Below are 12,971 nucleotides of genomic sequence, written 5' to 3' on the forward strand. Positions count from 1 at the left end.
ACAAAAGAAAAAGGAAAACAATGTATCGGGAATTGTGGAATGCTACTAAAGCAGTACCTAAGGGGAAATTTATAGCACTAAATGCACATATGAAATGAAATCTTCAATGTAAGAACATACAACACAAACTAAATATGTCAACATGTAACTCAAGAAAACTCAAGAAAAAACAAAAAACTCAGATTAATGACCTCAAGTTTCCACCACAAGAAATCAGAATAAAAAAACAAATAAAAGGAAATAATAAAGGTCAAAGTGGAAATCAATGAAATAAAAGAGAAATACAGAAAATGAGTAAAACTTAGAGATAATCAATAAAATTGATACAATTCTAACCAGATAGGAAAAAAAGAGAGAAGATCTAAGTTACAGCTAAGTTATTGATATCAGGAATGAGACAAGTGACATTATGATAAATTTTATAGATATCAAAATAATAAGGGAATATTATAAACAATTTTATGCCTATTAAATGTGACAAATGAAATGGACCCATTCCTTGAGAGACATAAATGATTAAGTTTGCTCAAGAATAAAGTGAGGGTTGCCAGGGTGGCACAGTCGGTTAAGCCTCCAACTCTTGGTTTCAGCCCAGGTCGTGATCTAAGGATCGTGAGATAGTGCAGAGTCTACTTAAGACTCTCTCTCTCCCCCTTCTCTACCCCCCCTTCCCTCTCTCTAAAATAAATAAATCTTTAAAAAAATAAAATAGTGACAATCTAAATAGCTGTGTATCTATTAAAGAAATTGAAAAAATTTTTTAAAGATTTATTTATTTTAGGGAGATCACACAGGGAAAGGAGCAGAGAGAGAATCCTCAAGCAGACTTCCCACTGACACAGGGTTTGATCCCAGGACCCTGAGATCATGACCTGCTGCGAAATCCAGTCCGCTGCCCAACTGAGTAAGCCACCCAGGCGCCCCAAAATTGAAACTGTTTTTAAAAGCATTCCTATAAAGAAAAATCCTGGCCCTGGTGGCTTCACTGATGAATCTTACCACAAATTAAAGGAAGAAATAATGCCAGTTTTATACAAACTATTCCCCAAACTGAAGAGTAGGGAACAATTTCCTACTTATTATATGTGGCCAGCATTACCCTGCAACTGAAACTAGACCAAGAACAGGTTTTATAACATTATATGTCACTGTATGGTGTATTCAAAGCAATTAAGTAAATCTTAATTTTTAAAACTTCTACCAGAATGTATCTTTTCCCATTATGTCTTCTTGGTAAGCAATGTCAATCATACTATCTGGGTTTTTGTCAAGTTCAGGGAAAGATTATAAAATTATATTTTATTTAATTTATTCATTTTATTACCTCTATTCTCTATCTAGAACTTCTAGTCTTTTCTCTCATGATTCTTCATCACTTATTTTGTATCCTTCTGTCTTTTTGTTCTAGATTCTAATGGGCTTCTTCCACTTATCCTACAAATCGCTATTTTGGTCTTTGGATGTCATTATATTACACAGTATTTCCCATTAAATTAAACTTTATATGGCAAAGATATTTCTAAGGAATGTATTCTTTATTTCTTTTTTGCACCAGTCTGATCACATTTTATAAACGTGTATGTATATAAAGATATGTAATACATATCTTTTCTATGCTATTTTTCTTCTAGGGTCACTTTTCTCTGCTCATCCTGGCTATTTCAATAGATTTAAAGATAGAAAAGCAAGAAATAATTGTGTTCAGTCTCTACTGATCCAGAAATCAGATTCTTTTATTTACACAGGAAATTCAGTAAAATTCTTAAGAATATAGTGGAATAATTCACTATATGATGTACACCATCTTGCCTTTCAGAAATAAATCTAATGCAGTTAACTAGTTAACTAGAATACTTAGTCTGTTGCCACTACAAATAGTAATGTGATATAAAGAATTCTGGGCCAACAATCAAGAAGATATAGGTTCTAATGGCTAGCTATTATATCTTAAAGAAGTCTCAGATTAGTTGTCCTGTAACCTAAAACAGTTTATTGTAACTTATTAAAAAATTCCTTAACAATTGCTTCTGTTTCAAGTAATGGCAAACTAGCTAATTCAGACAAACCCTCCCACCGAAAACAGTTAAACACACTTCCAAACAAAAATCAGAGAGCTAACAAGATAATGACTGATTACAAGGCCAGAAACCAACTGGAAACCCAAGAAATAAGCAAAATAATGGAGAAAATTTTGTCCTAAGAGTGCTTCTCCTAACTGGAAGACGCAGCTGCTAAGGCATGTTTCTGCCAAGAGTTAAAATCTCCAACCAGCCAAGGGGTGGGGGGAGTCCAGAAATCAGTATCAACTGGGATACTACAGGGCTGCACCCTAGCACTAAGGGTAAACCAGAGGTAAAACAGCCCTTCAATCAGTCTACAGACTATCCTTCTGCGGGACCAGAAAAATTTCAAACCTTAGAACACAGATGAACTCAAGTGGTCCCTTAGGTACCTGACAGAAACAAATGAAAATCCTTCTGGAAAAAGATATCACCATCATAGGCCCCTTATGATATAGTAATAGAACCTCATGAATATTCATTACTGAAATTACAAAAATTAAATACAGGTGTAATTTTCCTAAAGAAACATTACAGTATCCTTATAACACACCAGTAACTAAAAAGGTGTCCAACTTTTAAAAATTTCCTTTACTGTTTGTATACATTTATGGACATTTAAAAAGATAAATAAGATTGTGTAAATATAGAATATATCACAATAAGCACACTTCAACTTTTTGAGTCTGGCTAAGTCTTTGAAACACATTTTGTACTTCAAGACATCTCTTCTCTTAGTCCCTTCAACAGTAGAGATGAACAAGCTTTGAGCTATATTGCCCATGTGTTAAAGACTAAACAGCAGTGGTTTTATTTTTCAGTTTGTTTACTTTAGCAAAGAAGGGACCACACCCTATATAATAAAATGCAACATTCCAAAATGAGCAAAAACAGAAAATGCACCCATTCTGCAAATTAAGCAGAGTTACAATAAAATATATACTAAATATTCAATATTCCACTTTGTCTTCTTTATAATCCGATTGAACTCATTTCCTAAAACCTAATTATTCTCTTCACAAAGAAATGGAAATAAAAAGTTTTACTACTTTGACAATAGTGAATTTTAATCTTTTATCTTTTGTTATAGAAATGGATCAAAAAAATAGTCTTTTTAATGTCCAAGTAGCTATAAATGACTATTAATATCATCCATACCTATAGTATCTGGGAGGTCTAGCAGTTCATTGTGCTGCAAGTCAAGGTTGGTTATCTGTGTGCAGTTTCCAATCTCCTTTGGGAGGTGTTCAAGTTGATTGTGAGCTACATCCAGCGTAATGAGGTTACATAATTCACCTGTAAAATTGACCAACATAAAAATTTAATAAGAATTATTAAAGAATATATTAAGTAATACTGAAAGAAAGAAAAAAACACCTTCATTCTCTATATCATAATTATATCTTTCTGGAAAATGTAAAAGTCAAACACAAGATCTGAAACTTATTAGAAAATGACATCTTACAAATATTGAATCATTATATTGTACACCTGGGACTAATGTAATGTTATCTGTCAATTATACCACAATAAAAAAAGAAGAAAGTGACATCTGATAAAGTTAAAATGTTGATTATAAATGACTACCAATATAAATGACCGCCTAATATTATATATATGTAGTTTAAAGTAACCAATTCAACCCCATTTATGTTTATATATTGCATAAGTAGAGCTCACTAATTTTTTAACCAAATTCAACACGATAATATCAGATTCATCTTCCAATCTGACGGTCATCTTCTACCTCAAAAGTATATATAATCTCAAATAGGCATATGTTCTGATGTTATGTAAATATACAAAGTGAGATTTATAAATCAAAACTGCTTCTAGATTTTAATAGTACTCCACAAGGACAGAAAATAAGGTTTATTTCTCCTCATTCTAGTTGAAAGAGCTGTACTGGCAATTTAGATGATTCTTAGTGTTATTTTGCAACATTCTTCATTGCAGAATTCTTTATTTGAACATACAGTTCAAAAACTTTATAATTTGTAACAGCTACATTGGTTCTCTCATGACTTCCCTTTTTTTCTAAAGGCATTAATTATAAATACTGAATAAGTAAGATGAGCAAATAAAGTACATGAAACTGAAAAATGAGTCTAGGGCACATTATTAAGCCATATTATTATAAACACAGGCAACAAAGAGAAAATAGGTAAACTGAATTTCATCAAAATTAAAAACAATGTGCATCAAAGGACACTATCAAAAGAGTGAAAAGGCAACCCACAGAATAGGAGAGAATATTTGCAAATCCTGTATCTACTAAAGGATTAATATCCAAAACAAAAGGACATTTACAACTCAACAACAAGTCCCAAATTTATAAATGGTTAAAGAACTTTAATTGACATTTCTCCAAAAAATATACAAATGGCCAATAAATAGATGAAAAGATGCACGACATCACTAATCATTAGAAAAATCAAATCAAAACCACAATGAGATACCACTTCACACCCACTAGAATGGCTATATAATAAAAAAACAGAAAATAACAAATGTTGGCAAGGAGGCGGAGAAACTGGACCCTTGTACTTTACCACCCAGGTTCTTAGGATAAAGACAGAAGAAAAATCTCCTCCTGTTTTCCCCTAGGCATTGCATATTCAAACTGCGGAAAATCAAAGGCAAAGGGAAAATTTTTGGAAGAAGCTAGATGATAAAAGCACTTTACTTTTGGAGAACCAAGGATGAAAACCATATTATTTAGATTTCTCTTTAGAAAACCATGTAAGCAAAAAGAGAATCAATGAAATATTTAAAGTCTTGAAAGAAAAAAAACCCCACCAACCTAAAATTCTGTATCCAATGAAATTATCCTTCAAAGTAAAAGAAAAATAAAGATTGTCTCAGACAAACAAAAATTGAGGGAGTCTGTCACCAGTAGACCTGTCTTACAAGAATACTAAAAGAAGTTCTTCAAAAAAAGGGAGAATGATACAGATTAGAAACTTGCATCTATATAAAAGAAGAGCATTGGAGAAGAAATAAAGATAAAATATTTTCTTACTCTTAATTGACCTAACAGATACTGGTTTGTTTAAAGTATTAATAGCAACAATGTATTAGATGATTATAGATTAAGGATAAATGAAATGAATGACAGCAAAGTTATAAGAGACAATAGGGAAGAATTGGGAATATTCTGTTATAAGGTAACCACACTACCCACGAAGTGGTATAGCATTATTTGAAAGCGGACTTATAATTAGGTGTAAATGCACACCGTAAATTCCAGGAAGACCACACACACATACAAACAAAATTAAAAGAAGTATAAATCATACGCTAAGAAGAGAGAAAATGGAATAATATAAAATGCTCAATTAAAACCAGATAAAGGCAAAAAAATTATGAAAGACAAAAAGAAAGAACAAGTTCAGCTAATAGAAAACAGTTACAAATATAATTGATATTAATTCAACTAAATCAGTAAACACTGTTAATGTTAATAATTTAAATGCACCAAATAAAAGACAAGAGACTGTCAGAGAAGAAAGAAAGAAAAAAAAAGGATCCAACTGCATGGTGTTTTCAAAAAACTCACTTTAAATTACATAATGGTAAATGGAACAATCTTTAAAGTTTGTATACCTGCTTATCTCCTCTTTATCTAGTACAGTGCTTAGTACGCAGCATCATGTTAACTTAAAGAATAAATGAAGATAACTGGGGAAGATAAAATTTGGATTCTAATGCTCTTCAAGCCAGAGGTAATAAAACATTTTTTGAATTTGCCATCATCTTTTCTAATAATACTTGAAACTGTTTTAGTTGCAATGAAAATAACTTCCACTACTCTAAAAGATACACAAGTCCAAAAGTGTACAGAGTCGAGGCAAGTAAATAAAACAAGCTGGAAGAAGACTATGACTAACGTTAGCCCATTTGGAATAGCTAGGATTCATATTGCAGGACTTTTCAACTTCAGTACTACGACATTTTGGACTGGATAATTCTTTGATATATGAGGCTATCCTGGGCATAAGCAGCACCCCTAGCCTTTACCCTTTAGATGCCAATAGCACCTCCCTAAGTTATAACAATCAAAACTGTCTCTAGACATTAACAAATGTCCTTTGTCGTAACACTGCCAAAATTGCCCTCAGTTGAGAATCACTGCTACATTGGAACAAGAAAGTTCAATACTACCATTTTTCAAACGAAGTTAGAAATCTAGATTTTCAAATAAAACCTCCTAATGCTTAAATGCTAACAACTAATTCTTAGGTTAAAACAGAACAAAACACATTTGTGGGCTTTTTTCAGTATTCAGGATGCCAGTTTGATACATCTGAACATAAAAACAAATTAGTTACTAACATTTTAGGAGAGAAATTTGCATATGACTAATATTAAAACTAAAAAGTTTTTAAAAAGCAGACTATAATCACCTAGACTCAATTAATTAAGTTAAACCTTTTTGATTTGTGTAAATCACCACATGGAAACCAGATTATTTTAAACATATATTCTCTCCAGGAAGTTATCCTCCAGCAATACAACTCTCTGCAAAGTCAGGAAATCATGGTAATACTGACACATTCAGAAGAGTGTCACCTAATAACACTAATACTTCTTTCTCACAATCTAGTAATCCCTAAATATTTTGAAAATGCTTAAAACTCAGGAAATGTGATTTAATTTTTTTTAACAACACACACACACAAAAACCCATGATTTTAAAATCTGGCCTGTTAGTCCCTGAAATATAGTACGCTCACAACTAAATTATATATATATATATTATTGGGAGTTAAATCTGAAAATTATTTTAGACTTTCCCCAAAATCCATGTATAAATTTTAAGCCCCATGAAGAACATTTTCAGAACTTTAAATTTTGTTCAGTCCAAAGAAAAAGTCTAATAAACTTCAGGGAAGTTTATCATTTACACATAGTTTCCATGAAAATCTAAAATATTTTCAAAACTAATCCAAAACTTCCTATTTAATGCAATTAACAAAACATTTTTAGTGTTGGAGGTAGGAGGAGTTTAAAATCTCTCTTCTTTAGAGTAACACTCGTAACTGCCCAAGCTCCTCTTGTTCATATTATAATAATTAGAAACATTTGCAAATTGTGAATATACGACAAATTCTAGACACTGTGCCAGGATAAGAGCCTAAGTTATAATCTGTAAGATATTTACATATTAAATATCTAAGCAGTTCATGAAATACTTATACACCATTTGCTATTTCTATACTCTGTCTAGCTACATAGTACTTTTAAACATGTTTCACCACATATGATTCAAATACGATTAAAAAAATATATATAAATCCAACCCAGATGATTCTCAAGGACAGTAACCAAGGTGTTAAAACTGACTTGCCTCTGACTGGGTTTAAGAGTGGTTTTTATTTCCTACTTTATACATTTGTATTTTGTGATTTTTCATTTTTGTACATTTTTTAATTCAACGAGAAAAAAGGGAGATTCAAAGAGGTAAACAGTCTCTTCTACATTGTTCATGAAAGAGCATTTTCTGACCCATAATAGAAGTTTCCTGTCTGTGGAGCAGATGTATCTTTTAGGGAAAACGAATGCATCATGCTATCATATTGGTAACATCAGCCATTAATATTACACATCTTATGACTCATATTCCACACTAAGCCATCTTTTGATTTTAAATTTGACTTCCCACACACTTGCCTACAGAGAGAACATGGACTTCATTCATTTATACATTCTGCAAATGTTTACTAAACACCTACCATGTGCTAGACACTATTCTAGGGGACAAGGATACAGTAAGAGAAAAAAAAAAAGATAAAATGCTTGCCTTCATAGAACTTCTATTTTAATAAGGAAAAAACAAATTAACATATAATCAAGGTGAGGAAGTATTAAGAGCTATAAAAGAAAATAAAGCAAGATAAAAGTAAAAGAGTGTGATGAGGGAAGGAGATTGGAGGTGTTGATAATAAGTAAAAGGGAAAAATGCTGATGAAGCAGCATTTGCAAACAGACCTGTGCTTCAGGATTCTCTCTTCCTTTCCCTCTGACGCTCCCCTCACTCACACGTGCCCTCTCTCTCTCTCTCTCATTCTCTCTCTGGAATAAATAAATCTTAAAAAAAAAAAAAAAAGAAAGAAAAGAAAAGAGACCTAAATAATGGGAGAGGGAAGAAACGATGAGAATTCTGGGGGAAGAATGTTCCAGGCTGAGTGAAGAGCAAGCACAAAGACTATGAGGCAAGAGAGCAGTTCAAAATACAACAGAAAACCAATGTGGCTAAAATCATGATTAAGGGATCAGGTGGTAGGAGAAAAAATAGCCCTAGGTCAGATTCACCTATAGTATTGCAAGCTAAGGTAAAGAGTTCAGCTTTGACTAAGAAAGGAGTGGTAATTGTAATAACAGTGTTTTTTATTATTGTTTTTATAGCAGTTTTAGGTTTACAGGAAAACTGCACAGAAAGTACGGAGTTCCCATAGATGCTCTTCCCTGCACACAGTTTCCCCTATTAACATCTTCCATTAAGTGGTACATTGTTACAGTTGATAAATCAACACTGATACATTAATACTTTTAGCTGAAAATTCATATTTTACATTAGCATTCACTCTTTGTGTTGTCTAGTTCCAGGGGCCTTGATAAATATATAATATTGTGTACCCATCATTACAGGCATCATACAGAATAGTTTTAAGGAGGGGCGCCTGGGTGGCTTAGTCAGTTAAGCATCCAACTCTTGGTTTCAGTTCAGGTTATGATCTCATGGCTGCAGGATCAAGAACCCCATCAGGCTTTGTGCTCAGTGGAGTCTGGTTCAGATTTTCTCTCCCTCTCCCTCACTCTTTCTGTCAAATAAATAAAATCTTAAAAAAAAAGAAAGAATAGTTTAATTACCCTAAAAATCCCATGCTTCACCTACACATTCACCCCTCTTCCCCTGTCTCAGAGCCCCTAGCAACCACTGATCTTTTACTTTTGCCTTTGCCAGAATCATGTAAGATGTAGTAGCATTGTTCAGATTGGCTTCCTTCATTCAGCAATATGCATTTAAGGTTCCTCTATGTCATTCTGTGGCTAGATAGTTCGTTTATCACCGAACAATACTTCATTGTGTTGTGCCACAGTTTGTTTATCCATTCATTTATTGAATGACATCTTGGTTGCTTCCAATTTTTAACAATTATGAATAAAACTGCTAAAAACATTTTGTGTTCAGTTTTTTGTATGGACATAAGTTTTCAATTCACTTGGGTAAATAAGTAGGAGCATGATTGATGGATTGTAATGGTAAGACTATGTTTAGCTTTGAAAGAATTTGCCAACTGTCTTCCAAGTGTCTGTACCATTGTGCATTCTCACCAGTGACGAGTAAGAGTTTGCATCTATATTTGGTGTTGTCAGTGTTTCGGATTTTAGCCATTCTAACAGGTATGTAGCAATGGTGGTTATATTTTGAAAGTATAGCTTTACGGGATATAAGGGAACCTTTTGGAAAAGCAATAATAATGTGATAATGTTTGCCCTCAAAAAACAAAATCTATCCTGAAAAACTAAGATCTACATAAAAATATATAAGTAGAATGTTGTAAACATAAAGTAGGAGGTATATAGGGGAACCTGGGTGGCTCTTCAGTTAAGCATCTGACTCTTGATCTCAGCTCAGGTCTTGATCTCAAGGTCATGAGTTTGTGGAGCCTATCTAAAAAAAAAAGTAGGAGGTATATACACATACACAAAGTGATGGGTAGGGGACATCTGGCTGGCTCAGTCACTGGAGCATGCAACTCTTGATCTCAGGGCTGTGGGTTCAAGTCCCACGTTGGATGTACAGATTACTTAAAAATAAAAATCTTTAAAAAAAAAAAAAGTGATGGGTAAATGGAGAAGCAAGATTCTGGCTGGGTGGATTGGGAAAAGCCAGATTTTAAAAGATGGTCAGAAACTACACAGATACTTTAAAAAGAAGAAGAAGAAGCGATGTAAGGAAATTAGGCAAAAAAATCATGGGTTCCAATTCTTTTGTTAGGGATATATTCAACAGAAATGAGTCCATATAGCACTATTTGTATCTGCCCCGAATTACAAAGTACCAAGCAACAGAACGGATAAATAAATTGTGGCATATTCACACTATGAGATATTATGCAATAATGAGAATAAGCAATCTCTAACTACATACACTAATTATGATGAATAATGCCAAGAGGAAGAACTCAAACACAAAAACATACATAGATTATGGTTCTATTTATATAAAAACAAGGAAAATTAATGTTTGTTCATAGAAGTCAGTATACTAAGTTTACTCTTGATGGGAATAGTGACTCAAAGAAGGGTCTCCTGGGTGGTATTGATGTTCTATTTTCTCATTTGGATACTGATATTATACAGTTGGCAAACATTCTTCAGTTGTACATTTATGATCAATAAAAAGTTTTAAAAAAATGTCTCTGGTCCATGCTCCTGCTTTGGACATGCCTCAAACTGAACCATGGCATAAAAACAGAAAAAGCCATTTCTTAAATTTGTGTTAGATGCATAATCTTCAACATAGTTTAGTAAAATGTGTTTTTTTCCTCTATGGAAGTTCTCTAAAGTCTAAATTAATTCCATTTTGAAAAAGTTATTTTCCTTTTGCCTTGTCTTTAGAGGAGGCAAGGGTTGCACAGTATATCCAAGACTTTTTAAGCATGACATTACCCTATATCCAGACAATGAAGCATGCTGACATATTCCTTCTCAAAGGTGACAACACTGTCTAGACTCTTGTTGGCATTCTTCCTGCTATTTCTCTGAGCAATACAGTCTCCCAGGTTACTCTAATATATTAAACCCATTTTCATTTTGTAATACAGAAAGTTAGCGTTCCACATGCAAAAAGAAGTGGAACACATGATGCCTGATATATGGAAGTCAGATAATTGAGATGTAAAACTAATGTTCATCAAACAACGGAAGAGTGATTTTAGGAGGAGAAAAAATTTTTTCCCCTTCTGAAGATTGCAAGTTATTAAAATGCATTTAAATACCAAATTGCTGAGGATTATTTGGAACTTTTCCAAGTTTCCCATTTTTTCACTTCTTTTAGAAAGATCATTGACTTTCAGTAATTGTTAAAAATATTTTATACATGGCTTTGTTCAGAGTAGTTTAACAAATATGTGATTAAATAAGTGACAAACTAAATGTCTGGGGTTTAAACAGTAACAAAGGAACATTATTATATGAAGATTTGAATACACTGTGTCACTAAAACAGAAGACAAATTATTGCTCTAAGAGCATTAATCAGTCTGAAAAAAATTCCTATGTGCCTGTTCTCTTTACCAGGCACAATACTAGGCACTAAAGATACAAAGAGACCACAAGACACTAAATACCTCTTTTCATGAAACTTACAATTAGCAGGAGACAACATGTGATTTGATGGAAGCCAGAGAGGGCTGCTTATGAAATTTCACCATTAAAAAACCATTCTTTTAGATCTTCAAGGCCTTTCATTGTCAAAATTCTTTATCTTTAGGATGACCATCTCATTCACTTCATCACTCAAGAAAAATTTATTGTGTACCTACTAGAAATTAAGCAGTGAACAAAACAAAGTCGATTCTCAAGGAGCTTACATCCTAGTATGCACCAAAGGAAGCATCAGAAAATAAGGAAATAAAGTGATAACTGCTGTAAACAAAAAAGTAAAGCAAGGAAAGACAGCTGGAAATAAAAGAGTGTATAGAGTGGCAGGGAGGAACCATGTACATATGTGTACTGAAACACAGGACATGTGAAAGGGAGAAAGGAAAAGAAGAAAAGAGATCTGGAGTCCTATATATCAAACTAAGGAATATAGACCTTTTTGATCAGGTAGAAAAGTACAATTTAAAGTTTCTAAACAAAGCATGATAATCAGAATGTTGTTCTGAGAAGTCTATTTTCTCATAGATTTGAAAGAATGGATTGGAAAAGGCAGAATTAGGAAGCACAGTCTATTAGGAAGCTACTGCAGTTAGCTCGCATAAAATAGTATGAGGGCCTACCGTGAATCATCAAAAGCACCTTAATGAAGAGGCCCACTACACAAGCAACTAAACATGGAAATAGCAATAGGAATGTGGTAAATTATATATGATGAAGGGGTTTTGTTTTTTTCACAGGTGGTTGTGGACCAATATTCTGTAAAATACAAAATTGCATTTTTGGATGTTCCGGCAATGTCAAATTGTTTGACAGAGAGAGAGACAGCCAGCTAGAGAGGGAACACAAGCAGGTGGAGTGAGAGAGGAAGAAGCAGGCTCCCAGTGGAGGAGCCTGATGTGGGGCTCGATCCCATAACGCCAGGATCACGCCCTGAGCCGAAGGCAGACGCTCAACGACTGAGCCACCCAGGCGCCCCTCCTGGCAATGTCAAATTGTTATACAAGATTCTAAATGCTTACTTTCAATTTGTGTTGTTAACCTGCCAAACTGGTGACAAAAACATTGGTTGGCCAGCAACCTGTCTGATTAGGCCACACTTTGAAATGATCTAGAACAGGGGGAAATAATCCTGATTCCAAGATCTTGAACCTGAGTTGACAGAAAAGATAATGATGCAATTAAAAGAGAGAAACAGAATCCAAAAGGAAGAAGGGTGTTTGGTGAGGAGTTATATTTGATCATGCTGAATCTGAGATATCAGTGATATAGGTAACAATTTTTGGTTAATTAGGGAAAAAAAAAATACAGGTCTGAAGAAAATGTTGTCATGACAGAACATTTCTGTCCCAAAGAGGGAGTTGGGGTTAATATCCAAAGAGACAAATATTGGTCTTCTGGCTAATGGTAACCGTGGAGTCCTGGATAAATTACTTTAAAAACACTATACAAAAGCATGCAGAGAGACTCAAAGCAGAAACTAGAACGAATTCAACTCTTGCAAAAAGGGAACTGTGATAGG

The 12,971-nt window shown here is 33.6% G+C and overlaps 1 protein-coding gene across 2 annotated transcripts in view; it reads right to left on the reverse strand.

Moving 5' to 3' along the window:
- SHOC2 (SHOC2 leucine rich repeat scaffold protein) overlaps positions 1-12,971 on the reverse strand; it is a 92,332-nt gene that overhangs the window by 22,487 nt on the left and 56,874 nt on the right. For both annotated transcript variants that reach the window (XM_045803088.2, XM_045803087.2), the window contains exon 3: positions 3,219-3,356. In XM_045803088.2, the coding sequence (XP_045659044.1) occupies positions 3,219-3,356 (138 nt within the window). The remainder of the gene's footprint in view (positions 1-3,218; positions 3,357-12,971) is intronic.

This window comes from Ursus americanus, chromosome 6, assembly GCF_024610735.1.
Source record: "Ursus americanus isolate L20-20 chromosome 6, mUrsAme1.1.p, whole genome shotgun sequence".
Taxonomy (NCBI): domain Eukaryota; kingdom Metazoa; phylum Chordata; class Mammalia; order Carnivora; family Ursidae; genus Ursus; species Ursus americanus.